We start from the raw sequence: 19,414 nt of genomic DNA, 5'->3' as shown, positions 1-19,414 counted from the left end.
GGAAGGAAAAAAAAACACACCAAAAAATAGTAACTCTCACAACCTAACAAGAGGAGGAACAGGGAAGTGTTAAAGAGAAGTCAATAGGTACTTAAACACAGGAAGTGAGGCTGAGCAGAGAAAGAGAAAGGGGAAAAAACATGAAACCGAAGCGAGTTAGAAAGCTAGCAAGACAAATGGAAGGAAAAGTTACCAATCCTCTTCAGAAAAAAAAACAACAAACCACCTGAGAATTCAAGAAATATTCTTTGGGCCAAGAAGAGTGCATAGTCCTGAACCTGCTGCCTGACTCATCCTCTGCTTGGAAGAACTAAAGGCAGGAGCCTTTTCTTCTCCCAAAGGTGAGCAATCAATTCCATTAGTCCCTCAGAATGATGTCTGGATGAGAATTCCCCAATACGTCGTCAATTTGACCTAAATTAGCCCGACAGCAGGACAAGTTATCAGACGGGAATATGAGGCAAGAGGAACACTTATAGCAAGGCTTCCTGATTAAATATTGTACCAACACATAGAAACATCTCTGATTTAACTATTAAAAAGGGATCCCTCAGATATTGAAGATTACATGCCGAATTGTATCTCAGGCCTAGGAATAAGTAAGGATGGTCTTCTGTCAAATGCACAGTATAATGAACAAAGCCATTGCAATCTGCAATTACATACATACAACATCACTAAAGCATAAATGAATCCAAAACCTGATGCACTAGCTCAGCCAGAACCTCTCCAGAATCCCTATTTGCCCAGAAACTGCACGAGAAACTGAACCTAGAGGAGGATGCTAATATTGTCTTCACAGTCCCATTCAGTAGGAGGCCATAAAAAATATGGACAACCTGGAACAACGCTGCAAGGTACCCCGCAGCCTGCCCTACTATACCTTTTGTTTACAAATAAGGCTCCTGAAGATACCTGTGCCTGGCCTCAGCTTTATTTCCACGCACGACTGCGGTGGTGAAGGCTGTTCCTATGGTAGGGAAAGGATGTGGCTACACTTATCAGTACCAGGGCCTACACCAACAGGCGATGGGCCCCAGATAAAGCACGCTGCATGAAAACGATGACACAGAACAGTCACTGCCACACATGAACCCTTGGTAAATTACCTGCCGGTGTGATATCATTGCCGAGCCCCGTGATAACCTAGCAAAGAGCCATTTTTGTGCGCTGCTGGAGCCACACGCTCATTTTTAGCGAGAAGACCACCAAGTCTGAAGAAACACCACAGAAGAGCAGGGTGCTTCTCTGAGGGGGGTCTTCCACCCCCTATTGGGCCTGAGGGGGGCCGTACAGCCCAGAACCCCGTGGGGATCCCATAGGGATCCCCCAGAATCCCCTGGGGATCCCATAGGGACCCCCCAGAACCTCTTAGGGACCCTATAGCAGCCCCATAGGGACCCCCCAGAACCCTATAAGGACGCCATAGAGACCCCCCAGAACACTATAGGGACCCCACAGGAGCCTCCCAGAACCCCATAGGGACCCCATAGGGACCCCAGCCCTCTCCCCTTCACCCCAGAGCCCCCCCAGGGGCCGCTCACCTGGTGAAGGCGAAGGCCATGAGGCTGAGGATGGTGAAGCTGAGCAGGGTGATGGTGTGCGGCCGGTAGAAGAACTCCAGCGTGATGTCCTCCACCTGCTGCTCGTTGATCATGCGGAAGTGCAGCCGGTAGTTCACGTCGTCCTTGCTCAGGGTCCGGCTACCCACGCACGACGCCATTTCGGGACCTCTTTTTCCCCCCCCCCCCCCTCCTTTTCCCTCACCCCAAGGCTTCGCCTTCGGCCGGCCCGGGCCGGGCCCCGCCGCCGCCGCCTCCCGCTGAGGCGCTGAGGGAGCAGCGCCGCGCCCGCCGCCCCCACGGGCGGGGCCACCGCGGCCGGGGGAGGGCGAGACGAAACGGGAGAAATGGGGGGGGACGGCGCGATTCCCCCCCTCTTTTACGGGCTATGGGACGGCCCCTCCGCGCCCGGACACCCCTCTGCCTGCGCCGCAATGGTTTCGTCGGGAGCACGCGGCCGCGTGGGGAGGAGGGCGCTGAGAGGGGCAGGTGAGGCGGCTTCGCGGCCCAACGACCGTTAGTGGTCCCTAACGGCCGTTAATGGTTCCCAACGGTCCCTAACGGCCGTTAACGGTCCCCAACAGTTGCTCTCATCCCCCCCGCCGGGCTCGGTGGCCGTTTCCCGGTGGCTGTGGGGGTGGCCAGCCCTCCGCTGGTGGGGTTTGTTGGGTGTGTGGAGCTCTAAAATGGCTGCCTGGGGGGCGGTAGGCTCCGTGGGGGGGTAATTAGCGCTCCGCTGCTTGCCCGCTGGGTGAGGTGAGGGCAGCGCCGTCCTTACTCCTCCTTCTGGCCTTTCTCTCCCCGCAGGATGCCGCGCTGAGGTGGAGGATGGCGCTGTGGGCTCGGCCGGCCTCCCGCTGCTGCTGCTGGCTGAAAGCAGCCCGTGCTGCCGAGCTGCAGAGGCTGAGGAGCTCCAGCAAGGCGGTGCAGGCATGTCAGGGGGCTGCCCCTCTGGTTTTGCTGGCTTCTAGACACAGCTTTCTGCCGTGGGGATTGCAGACATACAGACATGTATCAGTAGAAAACTGTTCGCAGCCTGCCAGTGCCGAGGGTGGATCCTCATCTTCTCCTGAAAGTAATTTGTTGTTACCAGTAAAACAGGAACAAGCAAAACCAGAAACAATCCCCGACCTGAACACAGAAATACTGTGTGAAGGTAAGAGGCCTTGAGGATACCCTTTCTTCTTAATCTCCAAGTCATGTTTCTTGTATTGCCATTGGCTCTCTTTTTTTGTTGTCCAGTTTAATTAAAATATTTACCTGAATTTCGTGACTTTCACTTGGTTTTAGCCCCATAGCTAATGCAGAATTCCTGTGATAGCTCTAGTCTATAAAGAGTACCTTTAAGCTAATATAAAAATACAGCATGCTGGGTAGAAACCTCAGTCTAGAGCAGCCAGCTGAGGAGCTTCTCATAACTACTTGTAGTAGCTGAGCAGGTGTTAGGGAGGCCACTCCCAAAGCAGCTCATACATCGATGCGGTACGCCTGGGGGGTGTTCCAGGATGATTAGGAATGGGCAACAGGAGGCAGCAGAGTGTGAAGCCTTCTTAAGAACTGTCACGATGAGAAATGCTTCGTCAAACCCTCTGTTGAGGGAAAGCAGATAGATGCAAGGTCTCCTTAGCGTTGTTGCCCTGACAAAATAGCCTCACTTTCATCCAGTAAACATTTTCAGAGTGGCATTTCTTTATCCTCACTCAGATACTTATATCTGAGGGAGGATAACATATCCCACCCTCGGAAAAATGGTTTTTGTATGTATGTTGAGGAAACTTGATCTGGAGTTATTAAGCAGTCCTGTATGTTCAGGCTCAGCTTTAAGTCCAGCCAGCTTGGATCCTACAGAGCTTATTTTTGGGGTGGCTCAGAGCAGCAGCTGAGGTCTGTGTGTTTTTGCAGCTGGTTCTGGAAACAGTGGTGCACCAGAGCTGACAGGTCAGCCAGCTTGTATATGTCCACACCTGCAACACAGCTGATCTACGTGCCAGATTTTTATCCACAGGCAGACTTACTGCTATGCGTGGAGCAATTTGCCTAGTTGGCAGCGCATAATGGAAGAAACATAATTGTTTTTTTCTATTTTTTTATCATTTGAGGCCTGTTTCCTGATAGGAGATTCAAAGAACTTGGAGCGGCCAAAAAATGCATGTCTAACCAAAAAAAAGTAGCAAAAAAGTGCTACCAGAATGGCTCTTGGTGTGTATGGGTTTGGTTCTGAAGGAAAATGCTTCATATCCATACAAATTCATAGGGAGCTGTTATTACTGTTTAAATTGTTAACGTCGCTAAAAATGTTCCACCGTGCTTCTGTTTATGAGGCCTTGAGAAAAAGAAGTGGTAAGAGCTACAATAATTGAGCTAGTCTATACAACTTTTCCTAGAACATCAGAATCTTCCTGCTGGCTTTGGAACCCCCTTTTGTTCAGGTGTAGCTTTGTGCTTTTAACACGCAAGAGCGTCACCTTAGTTTCTAGGAAGTTGTCATGCTAAGGAACAGGACACGGAAAATTGCCATCCTGAGGAGTTTGTAATTAGTACGAGTGATCAGCTTGACAATTGAGGTGAATGCTAGCGGTCAGCCTGCAAAACAGCAATCTTGATCTGTCTTCTGTTCTTCTGTGAGCTTCTATCAGTGGAAAAATAAATGAGTTTAGAGAAATGTTTTCCAAAAAAACACCAAGGAGTTCTGTGACTTTGAACACACTTAAGTGGAAGCAAGTGTAATGATGCTTACTTGGAAACCTTAATGAGCAGGCAGAGCTCTGTTTCTGTGGCTGTCAGAGCTGGTGGCAGTCAGCAGCCATCTTGTAATGGGTAAGACATCACGGCTCAGTTGGAGTTGTCTGTGAAATGCCTTGAAGGTTGGAAGCAACTGCAGCTCAAGCACTGGATTTGGAAGAGGAGCCAGGTGGTGCACTTATCAGGCTATGAAAAATCTTCACGTTAGCTTTTGGTTTGGATGTAATCAGGCAAGATTAAATCTGTGGAGACATGAAAGAAGAATTTTCAAGAAGGTGGGGTGATCTGTTGTGTGATCAAGCTGGGAGACTGAAGGCAGGCTACCTGGGGGCTAAGCTTGGATTTGGCCATATGAGGAAGACTTGATGGGCAGTGGCAAGGCAGTGTTACAGAAGCAAAAACTGGGAGCAGAGCCTCTTTTCATGTGCTTTCACACAGCAGTAGTTTGGCTCTTCATCTCTTGCAAAGTGTTCTTGCATTTTGAAACGGATTCAAAGATCTGCGTAGCGTTTGAGGGGAACGGCTTTGTCATTCACAAAATGCACTTTGTTCTGTATTTATTTCCTAGACTGGGATGATGTTCTGCCTTCATCTGCTTTGGAGGAGATTTCTGAGGAAGAAGCCGTACAGATCCTTGCGGATCCTCTTCTTCCCCTTCAGTCTTCCACGCTCCGAGATTATGTTGATCACTCAGAAACCCTAACGAAGCTTGTCCAGCTAGGTATGTGTGATTTTGTTTGTGTGGTTTCCCTGAGCTTTGGAGTTCCTGTAATTTGTGCTTTGATCTTAGTGGTGGCTTTGTAAATTTGAAAATTTCAAGCTATAGGAACAGTGACTATTGCTACAGGCAGCAGAATGTTATGCAGGGTGAATGGAAAAAGAAAAGGCTGTATGACTTACTGAATGCTGTATTAGTTAAAGACGAGGCTGCCTAGCTCTAGTCCCTTGGCATATCTCCCAGAACTTCTGGAGGTAGGGAGCACTTTGTGCAAGTTGGTTGGTCTTTTAATTTGGGCTGGATAAGGATGTTTTAATTTGCTGCGAAAGATCCTGCAGCTCTCCCTCCCAGGAAGGAAGGAGAGTGATTGCTATGCAGAACTGTAAAAGTGGGGCACAGTAGACTGAATAGGAAAGAATGAGGGGGTGGGAGTTTTCATCAGAAAGCATTTGGACTGTGCGAGAAGGATAGCTGAGTCCAAGGCTGCTGGCTTCTTCCTCACTTCCCAAAAGCACGAGGAATACCAGAAAGGCTGGTGAAACAAATGTTTGTGATGGGGAGATCTGGCGCTGTGCAGTAAGAAATTGTTGTGTGAATCACTCACTGCAAAATTGTCCCAGGTATAATGGAGTTAGGAATTTCTTGTACAGATGCTTCTGTGCGACAAGAGTAGGTCACTGCGTGTGGCACGTACTGGTGTGTTTGATTCCTCACGTGCAGGATTCATTGGAGATGTCATCCTTCAGAAAATAATCTTAGCAAAAGTCTGAAACCAATCTGCTTGTTTTATCTGGAATATTTCCATCATATAGGAGGTATCGTGACCTTACTGTGTTAAGCAATCAAAGTATGCTTAAATAAGTGAGGGGGAAAAAAAAGAAGTCCTAGAAACATCAGCATGCCTTTCTGAAACATTTATAGGGAATGAGGTCTGTGTTTAATTAAAACAGTATCTCATTTTATTTGTTGTAGGAGTTGACTTATCCCAAGTGGAGAAACGTCAAAAGGCAGGTCAGCTCTTACTGACCTTGGACTTTGAGAAAGATATAAAAAAAATAGTCCTGTTTCTTAAGGACGTGGGTGTAGAAGACAATCAGCTGGGACTGTTCCTGACCAAAAATCCGTACATCCTAGGTGAAGATCTGGAAGCTCTCGAAACCAGGTATGCCTTTTAAGTAGCAACAGGATGTTAAGCCCCTGGCCTTGAAGATGTAGTTCTTAAGCTTGTCTGAACGCTCGTTGCTGCTGCTGCTTACTTCCTCACTTAATCCCTTGGCTCCATGTTCCTTTGTCATCAGTCAGCATTAGTGTGGTAGCGGTGTTATAAGTTGAGTCAACCCCCTGATCCATCTGAAAACTGACCATTACCAAAATTTATCGTTTAAGTTTTCAGTCAGACTTGTGAGATATGTGGCTGTGTGCTGCTAGTTTCCATACAAAGGATGAGGAGAAGCATATTTCAGACAGGAGGAGAAACAGAATAAGACCATCTCTTTTGGTAGCAGCTTGGAACTGACTCACCAAGGAGACTGCCCCTTGCATACGTGTTATCTGATTTCGTGCCTTGATTTATCCATCTGTAAGTATGTGCTTGGGACTGCATTAGGCCAAGTGCTTGAATGGGCTCAACTCTTGGGTGTGGGGCTGTTCAGCCACCTCTCTCCACGCAGTTGTTGCTTACTGTTGGTTAAGTGAATCATGTTGCAGGCTGGCTTGCAATGGCAAGGCAGTTAAAGGTTTGGAAGAGCGAGGATTGCTCTGGTAGGTGAGGAGCTGTCAGGAGAGGTTGGATAGCATCAGCTGTGGGTAAGGTATAGCGGGAACAGTGGGAATGAGGGAGTAGGATACCTGAGTTGACCGATTCTTTGCTGCGTATCAAGGCATACACCTCTTTTAGTCCTTCCATCGGGAGCCTTAACATTTGTGGGTTAAGAGCAGGGAGGAGAGTTTGGCCAAGACGTGGCTGGCAGCAGCTTCTGCTGGTGCACAGAAAGAAAGGGTTTCAGCAGAACGAGGTTCCTTGTGTCTGCCGTGTCTGGAGGTGCAAGCAATCATTGCTGCTCGTCAGGTGCAATTCTCATGCTACCTGTGTGCGTACGTGCCTGTGCTCACCCTGCAGCAGTTTCTGATGTCCTACTTACCTGTCCAGCGCTGGTGCAAAGATCGGCTGCTCAGGCTAAATGTCTGTTCCTGTCTCTGCCACAGAAGAAGCAGCTTGCCATCCTAAGCCACTCGCTTTACCCATGTCAGATTAGATTCCAAAACTATGCTCCCTGAGGCTTCCATTAAGTTGGAGAACAACGTAAGCCTCTTTTTCGTATTGTTGTTGTCAGATGTTGATTGCGCATGTAGTGATCTGCAGATGTGGAGATACTGATGACTGGTCATGGATTTTGTCTTCTATCAATCATACTTCAAAACCATATTCTATATGATATATGTAATTTTACCTTGTGGATTCTGCAGTAAAAGAAGCAGAGCAGAGCTTTTCTTTGCTTACTTTTAGTAGCAGCACAGTGTTTTAGTGACTTTTTTCTTGTTGTCCAGCCCAAACTGAGCACAAGACTACCATGAACCAATTTTCATTGTTTGTGTGTTCCCACTTGTATTGCACTAGACTGTCCCTTGGTGTCATTCAAGCTTGTATGTGCATGAGGATGAATGCCAGTCTCTGTGCAAGATCTCATGTCTTAGACCAAAGCTTATTTAGTTAACTGCCTTTTGGAGTTGTTTTTTTGTTGTTGTTGCTGATGTGATTTTTGTTTATTTTTTAAAGCTTCTTTGTGTATGCGTGTGTTTACCAAAACCCCTAGAGGTGGAATGGCTTATTTTCTTAAGACAAGTCATTGCGTTTATGGATCTTTATTCAGAGACTGTAAGGGAAACAAGCTGTTTTCTCCATTTACTGTCAAACTTTTGTTTTCTGCATCACCTCCTCCTAGTCCTGTCTCAAATCTAGATCCTGTGCGCTGCAGACTGTACTTCATACAGTCTGCCTGTCTAGCGAGCGCTTAACTTCAGAACATGTTGCATTCTGAATATAACAGCTACTTGACTGAAAGCAGTGAAGAAATAAGATAGACGTGTTCGTATACTCCTTTTTTCCAGCAGTATGATTTAGAAAGTTGGGATATGTGTCAGTCGTTAACTGAAGTCTGACTGTTAATTTCACTGGTTTTAGTGTTGTCTGAATCAAGCTGTTTAGCAGTATTGCTTGTTCTCTGCCAACAGTGGAACATCCTCTTCAGTGGCCATTATTTCATTAACAAATCTTTGTCTGAGCAGTTCTAAAGATATAATGGGATAACACTGTTTTGTTTGGTTTTTAAGTAGCTTTATAAAACTGTAGCTGAGTTGAAGGGATAACAGTGGGTAAAACACGATTATTGAGGAGCTGTGTGTGTGGCAGGGTCTAAAATGTTACTTACGGCAGCTGTTCATTCTTGTGTCCGAAATCAACCATCGAGTTTTGCCACATACATGTGCACCTTGGCTGCTTTTGTGCAGATTTCAACTGTGCAATGAGCTTAAGCTAGGGTGCTGGGCTTCATACTGCAGTGGCTGAGATACCTGTGCTGTTGCTGGTCTTATGGTTGTAACTGAATATACATTCACAGAAGTGTGTCCTCAGTATTTTTGGGCTGTTAACTTTGGAGGATTATTTCCAGAACTTCAAAGATAAAGTTTGTATCTGTGGCAGAAAACCCTTCAAATCCTCCCTAAAGTTAAATATCCTGAACTTAAAATATTCAAGGTATTTAAAATAATGCATTGTAATAATCTATTTTTCCCCAAAAATGTCCTTCTTAATTCTTCATTTATCTGAAATAATTGAGTGTAGGTTTTGAGCGTATGTTTTTGTGCAAATGTTCCTGCTACAGGGCCAATGTGGTAGCTTGTAACTGTGTTCCAGTCTTTTCCCTTTTTGGTTTATGGCTACAAACAGTTTCTCTTTATTCCTTTGCTTTGCTGTTTCTTTCTAGATTCTGGCAGGTGGGATAACGTTAAGATATGAGATACTCAAGGTACCAGCTCTAGACTATAGTGTACTTTACTGGTTTCTCTTGTAGTTACATATATCCTAGCTTTATTTACTCAGCTGTGTTTGCTTGTTGTGTATCTTTTTAATAACAGGTTCTGAAATGAAATTAATTCATTCTTCTGATCCATACTTTTGTTAGGTGTGTTGACTATAGAAAAAAATGCAGGAGAATGGACACGTATTCTCAAAATTACGTTAAGCATTGCATTAATTCAGTTCTTCTTTTGCAGAACAACTTGTGTGCGCATGCGTGCTTTGTAATGAACTCAAAATATCTTGGTATTTAGAAAATCCAGAAAAGAAAGGCTGCCTGCTTAGATTTTGCATGTAGTAGCTGTCCAAGACAGAAATCTGAAAATACAGCTTTTTGGAAACAGGTATACTAGCAGACTCAGGTCTAACACAGACCTGACTTTTCCTTCTTTGTCCTCTGTTCCATCCTTTTGTTCAGTAAGTGGACTTTCAGAAACAGCATCCAGAAGGAAAGTAGCTCATTTTTCAGCAGTAGTCTTGAGTTGAGATCGTCTGAGTTGCCTGTACTCTCCTGAAGAATGTATTTTTTTTCTCTGACAAGCATTCTAACTCACCTGTGAAGTCAGATTTGTTTTTCAGTGACTGTCCTGTGTTACTATTTAGTTAGTGAAATGGGGGCTGAACAGTACAATCCAATTTCTTCTTATTCAACGGCTTGATTTTTCAGTAAGTTTATCTCGCTTTGGCATTGATGAATGGTTTAATGTAATCTCTACGGTAAGTGTGCTGCAGAGGGTGAATGTAGCTCAGATAGCTGTCTTTGAAAGCTGAGTATCACCTTCGCATAAACGCTTCGCTGCAGATGGACACGGTATTGGTTACATCACTCTGGAATGTTTTATTGCTGTGGATTCCGTGTTGCCAGGAAACAAAACACAAATTTCAATAGATTTGGCATTTGACTTCAGATAAACACTGTAAAAGTCAAAACATTCCATAACTCATAACAATTCTGACAGTTGCAAATCAGTGTCTGTACTGCAGCTGCACCAGATGCTTTGTTTTTATGGTGTTGTTAATGATGACTTAGAACTGCTAACATGCTACACACAACTGCTGACTGCTGTAGGAGAACGAGGGCTGACCTTGGTGCCAGTGCTCACAGAGTTATCTCAAGCCATGGTCAGATTGAATGACTGTTCTTCTCTGATATACCATCTCCTGGAGTCAGCAGATTACAATCTTGCTGTCTCTCTTCGAATCTTCTTGCCTTTCCAGGTTGTAGAGAAGTGCTTCAAGTGTGAATCTTAATGACTGGTTCCCAGGATAAAAAAGGATGGGAGTCAGGACAACCAAAATATTTTTTTTTATTATTATTATTTTTAATCTGTTCATTTAGCTCTGTTTCTAGGATGCTTGGCAGTTGTGTCCTTGAAAAATGGAATGGAAGAAGTACAGCATAGCCAAACTGCAGCATTCAAAACATAATGGGATGAACTTTGAAGGGAGAATTATTTATTTTTTTATTCTGCATTTCTTCCCCCTCCTGATGTCCTTGTCTCTCAGGTTTCTGTAGCCAGTTCCATCAGTGTTGTCTGAAGACTAGGCTGCTACCTTCTGTGTCGGGATACCTGCTCAGTTGGGAATTGGTTCTCTAGATGTTCTTACATCTTCTCTGAAGAGATTTTTTCACTTACAGTTATTTCATTTCTGAGGGTTTGTGGAAAGAGAGGGAGGTTGTAGTGGCTAGAAGGTACTAGAAGGTGTTTTACTTTTTTCTCTCCACAAGACATAATGTAACACACAGCCTTTTTTCCCCACTATAAGACCAAGGGTCTTTCGCTGAGTATCTATTTCTGCAGAATGTTCTGCAGTCTATGCAATATCTTAATTAGTCAGATGAAATCAGTTCTTGTATGCCCAAAGTTCATCTGACAACAAGTTACTTATGTTTCTGATCATCTGTAACCAAAGGGAACCTCTTCAGATACCAGTATGTTTTTTGTAAATGGTGGCAAATGGGTTAATCATGTCTCTTTTGTATGCTGTATTTTCCCTCCCATTCTTTTTTTTTTTTTCCTGGGAGCTATGGTAATAATCTATTGTAAGTAGTACTTGAAGCAGGATTTCACTTTCACTGAATTCAATAGAAATTGGAAAAAGTTTTGAGTTGGAAAGAAACAAAGATCTGTTAAACATAAAAACTTTAGTCAGTCCTTTCACCTTTCTGACAACCAGATGTTTTGTGACTAAATCCTTGGACCAGCGACTGAAAGTAGGGACCTATGGTAACCAAAGTAACTTCAGCTGATTTAGAAATGTCTCTTTGGACAATGTCTCTACAGATGGCATTGTTGTATGATATTTCTCCTCCAGTGCTATTGGCAAAACAGGGATGTATGAGGTATAGTACTCTGTTCTTTCAGCAGTAGAAATGGAATTGATTAAAATAGCAAGAGGCTGTGTATATCTTCGTGTCCATACCCTATGATGATCTATTAATGTGTTTGCAATCTAGGAGACAGGCTGGTAGTTAAATGTAGGTTAACATAGTTATCTGCTTAAGTACAGCTGGAAGGAATTAAAATCTGTCTTCGGTATTGACATTCTGCTCTGAGGTTTATTTTACTTCTAATTAATTGGAAGGGATGGTATTTTGCTTTTATGATAACTGCAGATTTCCCCCTAATTATTTTTGGCAGAGTTGCATGTTAATGCTAGAACATCTGTCCGTTTATAAGATATCACTGAGGAATTTAAGCAAGTACTGAATAAATGGAGGCAATAAAATTTTCATCACTCGATTTTATTTTGTTTTTGTTCTCTTTCTAGAGTGGCTTACCTAAAATCAAAAAAATTTGGTAACGCAGAAATTGCTCAGATGGTCTCAAGAGCTCCATATTTGCTGTTGTTTTCAGTGGAAAGATTGGATAACAGACTGGGTTTCTTCAAAAATGAACTTGGCCTCAGTGTAAAAAAGGTAAAAACTATACTCTGAAGTCTTTAGGTACCTTGTCAATGACATCTGTAAAGTCTCAGAACATGAATGCTTACATGGCAGTGCTGGGAGTTTATCCACAAGCCCTGCTGACGTTACCAACGTAACCCAGGATTACAGGAAGGTATAACGTGATTTTAACCTTCCATAGATGTAATAGGACATCTGACATTCAAAATATCCTCAAGTACAGTTCTTGAAGACAATTGGCTGCAGAATATTGACAAAGAAGCATGTGTGTACCCAGTTTTATTATTTGCAGTAGTTCACAGGACTGAATCCTTTGGTGCAAGCAGCTTTTTAACTTGAAGCAGATTAATTGGCTCTCTTCATCTGTTCAAGATACTGTAACACTTAACTCGTCAGTGAAAAATAGTCTAATCTGCAAATACAATATCAAACTAAATGCCAAGTTATGTGCTAGTTCACCAAGGGTAGTCTTTGTTTCTCAGAGTGCTTACCACACAGTAACATGCTTGGCAGGTATTTAGCACCATGCTTTGGGATAGTCAGAGGAGCTAGTAGCTGGAGCTGCTTAGAATGTGAGTGGGCAATGTGAGTTATTTCCTGCAGTAGCTGGTGATTGCAATAAATGTCAATTTTCAAGGGGAATCGTGCGTTCTTCTATTGGCTTCTATTAGTTGAAGAGTCATAGCTGTCACAGTGCCTGTTCTTGGCCTTTCCAGGCTTGAGGTAAGAGATGTCTCCGGAAAAGGGTTTAGTCACTGCCTTGTACTCAGGTTGGAGTACAAGTAGTCCCATGGCTCAGGGGATTAGGAGTAATTTCTTGTGTTGCCATAATGTTACGGTGTTACTAAATCCCAAGGTAGACAAATAAAGCACTACAGTTGAAAAATCCTTTTATAGCCTCTAGCAGGTAGTGTTTTGTTTACTTCTCTTTAAAGAGATGGGGAGAAACAACTCAAGTACTGAGAGAGGGCTTTTCAGCATGATTTCTACTTTGGGGGAATGTTTTAACTCCCTCTCCCCGTCTGTTTTATAGTGGCTATGGTATTTTTTGTTCTCCAAATTAACATGATGTTTGAGTAACTTTTTGCATCTTAATGCATAGCTGTTTCATGCAAACTCAGCTTTGGGCTAGAGAGAAAATGAAATGCGAGTGAAAGTGCATCGCTCTTCCAATTGCAAAAAAAATAAATCTGTATTTTTCTTTCACAGATATATTTGCACCATGCTCTCATGGTAATCTTTCCTTGTGTGTTTTCCCTAATTGCAGACAAAGGATCTGGTAATTCGTCTGCCAAGGCTACTGACTGGCAAATTAGAGCCTGTAAAAGAGAATCTTCAGGTAAGCTTGTTAGTAGAAGTTAAAAAATATATTGAGTACCTGCATAGACTAAGAGTTGACAGAAGGTAAAATTCTCTGGAGAAGAATCCTGTACAGAAAGAATTCCATGAAATAATTTTAGTGAAGATGGAAAATAACTGAGGATTTTGTCAGACCACTTCTTTTCCTCTACGGTTTGCCAGTGTACAGCATACGTGGAACAATGTCTTATTCTGTCTTCTATTCAGATGTAGGTTAGAAACTTCATCTGGGTCCCTTCCTGCCAGATTTTGCTATCTGATGACACAAATTGTTACCCATTTTTTTACAATGAGTGAAAAATAGGGCTTGCTCTCTCCTTTTTTTTCCCCTTAATTACTGTGTTTTTTTGCTAACTTGAATTGTTCATGAGGATTTAGGAGCAAGAAATGTGCGTTTGATTATTTTCCTCTTGGCAGGTAGCTAGTCTGCCAAAATGCGCATTTGACACCTATTGTCTGATAGCAGATGGTCGTTATTAACAACTGTTGGGTAAATAACTTCAAACCCACAGGGACTCCTTTCCCCTTTGAAAATGTAACTGTGTATTGGTTTAATTATTGTGCTGTAAAGCCAGCTAGGCCAAACAGCATGATGTAGTCTAACAATTTGAGAAGTCCCATTACCCTATAATGCATAACTATGAATTAAAATATATAATTTTCACACAGACTCACTGCTCTGAAACCATTAAGCACTGGGAATCTTGCAATCTGAAATGTGTGTGTGTGGTAAGGGAGGAGACTGGAAAGTAACAGCCTGTTCCAATTAATACTGCTTTCTTTTTAATGAACATTGTTTCCACAGGCTGGGGATTCAGTATATTATAATGAATGCGTTTTTTGAGACTCGCTGTTCTATGTGACTATCTTGTCTATCTGCAAGGAAATGTGAAGTGTAGCATCCTTATTTTTAACGTATGAAGAGAGGAGAAGGAATTTTAGGTCCTTGATATTTGAATCTACGGATGATTAGAAGCTCCAGCTTTTCAGGAGGTTGGATGTTTCTGACTCAGAATCTGAAGTCAGACCTGCGTGATTTAAACTGGTGGTGAGCAAGCAGCATTCTCAAAGCATAACCCTGTAACGCCGCTTCAGGAGTGATTTGGTGCTACCCCTCACTGAGTGGGCTGCTATTTGGAAATAACGGTTGCAGCTCATGTTGGCTTTCAAAAGATACTGATCATGGACTAAGCAGGCTCAAGGATAGATTATTCTATCCTCCAAAGGTCTCTTCAAGCACAATTAGAGATTTTTTTGAGAGGGTAAAGCTGGAAAGTTTGCATTACCACCATCTGTTGTGGGAATCATGTAGGGTGTGTTGATCATTGCCAGGACTTGCACAGTGAGGATATTAACATACATGATGTAGAGAGTTACTGAGTATTAAATATATCATCTGAGTGCAGTCAAAGCAAGTTACACTTGAGCTCCCTATTTATGTCGAGGAAGACGTTTCACGGAGTAGAAGAGAAAAGGTGAAGCGACTTGCCACAGTTAACTGCAGTGGGGCCAGCTGTATGTCTCCACCGACTTAACAAGAAGTCTTACTTGCAGTCATACTTCTTACTGCAGCGAGCTACCCCTGCTAACTCGGATCTGTGGAAAGCACCACAACAGTGCAAACACATCTCTTCATACTTGAATGCCGTCTTAGTTGATTAGTATTCCTTGTGATGCACAAATATTTATAAAGCAGATAAGGAAGAATCAGGAGTCGAAAGACCTGATTAAAGTCATCTCTAGAAACAATTGCCTGTAAGGACCTGGAAATCCTACAGTATCTTCAAAACCCAGTTTCGTGCCCTTCCCTCTGCATTTGCCAGGCAGTCCTGGAAAAGAGCTGTCTTGGCACATCAAACTGGACACACAAAAGCACCATCTTTGTGCCAACTGTGAAGAAGTACCTGAGCTGGATTTGAAAGTCTGCCTATGTTGCCTGGCAAGCACACCCAATTCATGACAAAACAAGCTCCTTGTAAATGTCACTGGAGGATAGAAGAACTGGTTGAATTACCAGACACTCTTCTATGCTGAATTCCTTTCTCAACAACTCAGTGAACTGCTTGCCATCCTGCGTGTCGGGAGGAGTTCTCATGATTTTATTGAAAAAATCTGTTTTGTTTTTCCTTTTGGGAAACCATAATTGAAGTCAAGGCAGTCTTTGAAAAAGACATCTTACTTTAGACATGAACCAACTGTAAAATAAACTGAATACGCTGCATATTCCACACAACTCTTTCAGGTTCAACTTAGGAAGGATTCTCTGGGGAGAATTTTTATGCTTGTAACTGCCATGCGTACTGAGACACAAGCTTTTTTGTTCATATCTTGGACAAACTGAAAAATAGATAGCATTCACAGAAGCCATCTTAACTTCAGGAATACTCCATAAGCAAATTGCACTTTAATGCAGGATGATAAACAGTTTAAACTCTGACTTCAGAGAACTGGAAGATGATGATATGGCTTGCATTCATATTGCTGTGTGACAAAGGGTAGAAGAATTTTGCATAAGTTTATTTCAGTGGCATGTTAAAATAAGCTGTTTGCTGTAACTGACTTCTGAAAATCAAATTCTATCCTCTTTCAGGTTTGTCAGATTGAGTTCGGTTTTCAACGTAACGAAATTCAACAGATAGCGTATAAAACCCCCAAGATTTTAACTGCAAGTAGAAAGAGACTCCGACAGACATTTGACTACCTGCACAACATAATGGGCATTCCCCACCACATGCTTACTCGCTTTCCTCAGGTGAGCTGTTAATCTAGGGATAAATTGTTGCGTGCATAACTGTTTCACTAGTTTGGTGAAAGTGGAGGCTCGCTGTATGCAGGACACAATTGTTCAATTTATATGTGGCTTTTACTCTAATTGGGAAGACTTTTATTAGCAAGTCAGCAACTGTTGAGTATTCAAGTGTAAAAGTGCCTTTCTTCTCTCCCTTGTGTATGTGCCCTTCCAGCCCCGAGTCTGGTCAATTTTAAGTTTTTGACAGAAATAATCATGCTCGTCTCTTTTGGATCCATAAAAGAGAATTACTACCAGCTTAGGGATTCCTTGTCCTGAAATCTTCTGTGTGTAAGAGACATGAAAGAAGACAGATTATGCAGAGGATCTGCTCAGTAAGCAGGATAAACATATAACCATTTATTTCATATTTGCTTAATTAAAAATTAAATTTTGTACATCCCAAGATCTGAAAATACAGTTTAAAGGCAAAGGAAGTTTTCTCCTTTATGCAGTCAGATTGACCTTCCTTCTGCTGCAGCAATAAACAGTGAAAATAAATGAATTTCTTGATGATTTTTGTTCCATCTTCTCATTACAGTTATTTCCTCACAAACTAAAAGTTCAAAGCATTTCTCACTTCATCAAGCGCTGACAGGCAGTTACTCTAACTTCTTACAAGGGGGAAAAAAAAGGAACAAGGGAAAAAAAAATTGCTACTTCCAAACTGCAACAACAACTTTCCTAAAGCAAGTCTAATGCTAACTGATTCTTATTTAACTGGCTAACACGCCAAACTTGTATGGGGAAATATGACTCCTCTTCTGGATTTTGGTTTCTTATCTTGGTATCTAACGTATCTTAGCACCAATGCTTTCTATAACTCCAATCCATGTCTCACTTTTGTCCTCCTTGACCTGTAAGTGATCACAAGTCCTGTTCACTTCCTTCTCAGTTGTCTTTATTGTGGCTTTGTGATGCTTCACCTCATTATTTTTGTTCTCTTTCTGGAAGAGTAAGTGGTTAGTTTCCTCCACTCTGTGTTGTTGGTGTTGTCAGTCTTTCTGTTCTTCCTTGCCATCTTCAAAACTGGTGAGTTTCAGGACATGACTAGGGCAGCTGAGCCTGTCATTTTTGTATTTAAATACAACCTAACTGATGGTTGACGTAAATGAGGGGAAAAGATGTAGAATATTTTCTTGCTAGATCCCCATTTTGTCTAAAAAATGTTTTTGTTTTTTAGATTCATCAGAATCTGAAATTTAGGCTACCTAAAACATTCTCCCCTTTTTTTCTTTCTTAGGTTTTCAACTCAAAGCTATTACGTATCAAAGAGAGACACATGTTTCTTATATTTTTGGGAAGAGCCCAGTATGACCCAGCAAAACCCAGCTACATCTCTCTGGACCAGCTAGTATCCTTGCCGGATGAGGTGTTTTGTACAGAGATTGCCAAAGCCTCTATACAGGACTTTGAAAAATTCTTAAAAACTATTTAATTATTAACACATGTAGAAAGGAATAGAATAAAGTTGTAAAATAAACATTTTTTTAAAAATGCTCCCTTTTATGGTCTCAAACTTGTTTAATTATTTGTTTAAGAAGTCATTATTTATGAAACACTAGTAGGATGTAAAGGCGTACAGTAACTTTACGGTGAATTAAAAAGTGTATTTCAAAAGGATTAGGTAAGTATATGTTGATTGCTATTGATGTGATCCTTGTAATTAATTGCTAACTTTTAATTCAGTATGAATGATGGAGCATGCTAACAAAAGTAAATTAAGATGATTTTTTTTTTCAATAACTTCAGAAGCTTGGGAGATGGAAAAAATGGCTAGGGACTTAATTTTTTTCCCAGTCATCTTAAGAGCTAGTAATGTTATTTGTTCTTTTGTACGGTAGAGAGAAGTAGAGTATGACATGTGGAGCCCATCATAAAAGAAGGCACTTTTCAACAGGTTACACAGGTGTTCCTTCGTAAAGCTGGCTGCTGAAGTTAGTATCCTAAAAACTAAACAGTGAAATTGGGCTTGAAATGTAACAGAAAATCAGCAAATTGAATCCAGGCAAATTTATAAGAAGAAAAGCTCCTTCTAGATTTCAGGGACACGTCTAGTTTTAAGTCATTTCTGCACTGTTGAGAGGCAGAAGCAGTTTTACTCCACCCTGATGTGATTTGTATGGCTTTTGTATAGACGTAACAAACTGTACAAAAAAAAAGCTATAGTGTGTACTTAATTGATAGTTATCTTGCTCAGTTATAACTGAAGTAAAATAGAAATTGTGGGAGTATTTAAAGTAGTTAATACTACTGGTGAATAAACCACATTAATACAGAATTACGAAATGTTTCACAGTGTATTTGGGCAAAGTGAAGAAACTAACTTTGCACAAATGCAAACTAATAGTTTATTGTTTACAAGTTTCTATTCTTTCAGTTAAAATAGGTCAGGAAATTGAAATCCAGATGTTGTCATTTGTATTTAAGCTTTTTATTTAATGAAAATGTCGGGTTTTTTTTAAAGGTTGGAACTTAAAAATACCCATTTGGGCCACAGGAGTAAAAGCCTGAAGATTCTGAATGCAGATAGCAGAATAAAATGCAAAAGGTTAAATTCCCCTAATCAGGGGGGAAATACAGTAACGTTAAAGGGCAATTTAAAGAATGAGAAGAGCAGTGAGTTCTCCACATCCCAACTTGGGACTTTTACCCAGAATGAAAATCAAAATTTGAATTGCAACACCACCCAAGGTAAGGAATGGCATCAGGATAAGCAGTACACAGATTGATTTACCAGAACATCTTCATTTGAAACGCAGGAAAAAGCTGCATTTGACGTCTGTCATGATGCTCTCTTGTTCCTGTTCTGATCACGACACTGATCACTGAAATCCTCTGTCGTGTTGACTGTTCCTGCTGGAGATGCACAAACATCAGCTGAAGTGGTGGCTGAAAATGGGGTGGCTGAACGCTTCCCCACTCCTTCCTTTCAAACCCAGAGATCTAAATCTAACTTAAGATAAGGTTTTTAATTATTAAATGCTAATAAACTATAGTCTTCAAGCAATCTAGTAAGAGTAATGATCACAGAAAACGTGCGGGTTCAGAATGCTAAAATAGTTTGGTTTTGCAAATCTACTTGGCTGCCCTTAGCACAATCACCGTGTGCTAAACCATTACAATTTATAGAATACATATGTTGTGAATTTCTTAAACTTTGAGCTTTTAATTTAAATGTAAAAAAAAATACCGCTGCCAGAGCTAAACTGGTTCCTTGAAATGCTAACTGTGTGAGCTTATGCCAAAATCGCTTCCCAGA

The 19,414-nt window shown here is 41.9% G+C and overlaps 2 protein-coding genes across 5 annotated transcripts in view; one reads left to right on the top strand and one right to left on the bottom strand.

The window, feature by feature from the left end:
* PTDSS1 (phosphatidylserine synthase 1) overlaps nt 1-1,875 on the bottom strand; it is a 30,430-nt gene extending 28,555 nt beyond the window's left edge. Inside the window, exon 1 of one of the 2 annotated variants that reach the window (XM_040546586.1) lies at nt 1,545-1,875. In XM_040546586.1, the coding sequence (XP_040402520.1) occupies nt 1,545-1,723 (179 nt within the window). In that variant the 5' untranslated portion in view covers nt 1,724-1,875. The remainder of the gene's footprint in view (nt 1-1,544) is intronic. The other variant, XM_040546587.1, reaches the window with a different exon arrangement.
* Nucleotides 1,863-17,652, top strand: MTERF3 (mitochondrial transcription termination factor 3). Of its 3 annotated transcripts, none has more exons than XM_040546589.1 (8): nt 1,863-2,051; nt 2,370-2,718; nt 4,873-5,025; nt 5,995-6,184; nt 11,870-12,017; nt 13,273-13,344; nt 15,955-16,116; nt 17,396-17,652. In XM_040546589.1, the coding sequence occupies exons 2-8, from the start codon at nt 2,391-2,393 to the stop codon at nt 17,588-17,590; spliced, it is 1,248 nt and encodes a 415-aa protein (XP_040402523.1). In that variant the 5' UTR covers nt 1,863-2,051; nt 2,370-2,390; the 3' UTR covers nt 17,591-17,652. The 3 variants fall into 3 exon arrangements, with proteins under 3 accessions (XP_040402523.1, XP_040402525.1, XP_040402524.1); XM_040546591.1 differs by having other exon boundaries at nt 2,045-2,231; XM_040546590.1 differs by having other exon boundaries at nt 2,051-2,199.
* The last annotated feature ends 1,762 nt before the right edge of the window (nt 17,653-19,414 follow it).

The sequence above is a fragment of the Cygnus olor genome, chromosome 2, assembly GCF_009769625.2.
Source record: "Cygnus olor isolate bCygOlo1 chromosome 2, bCygOlo1.pri.v2, whole genome shotgun sequence".
Lineage (NCBI taxonomy): Eukaryota > Metazoa > Chordata > Aves > Anseriformes > Anatidae > Cygnus > Cygnus olor.
The sequence above is the reverse complement of the archived record's forward strand: the minus strand, read 5'-3'. Positions and strand labels throughout refer to the sequence as shown.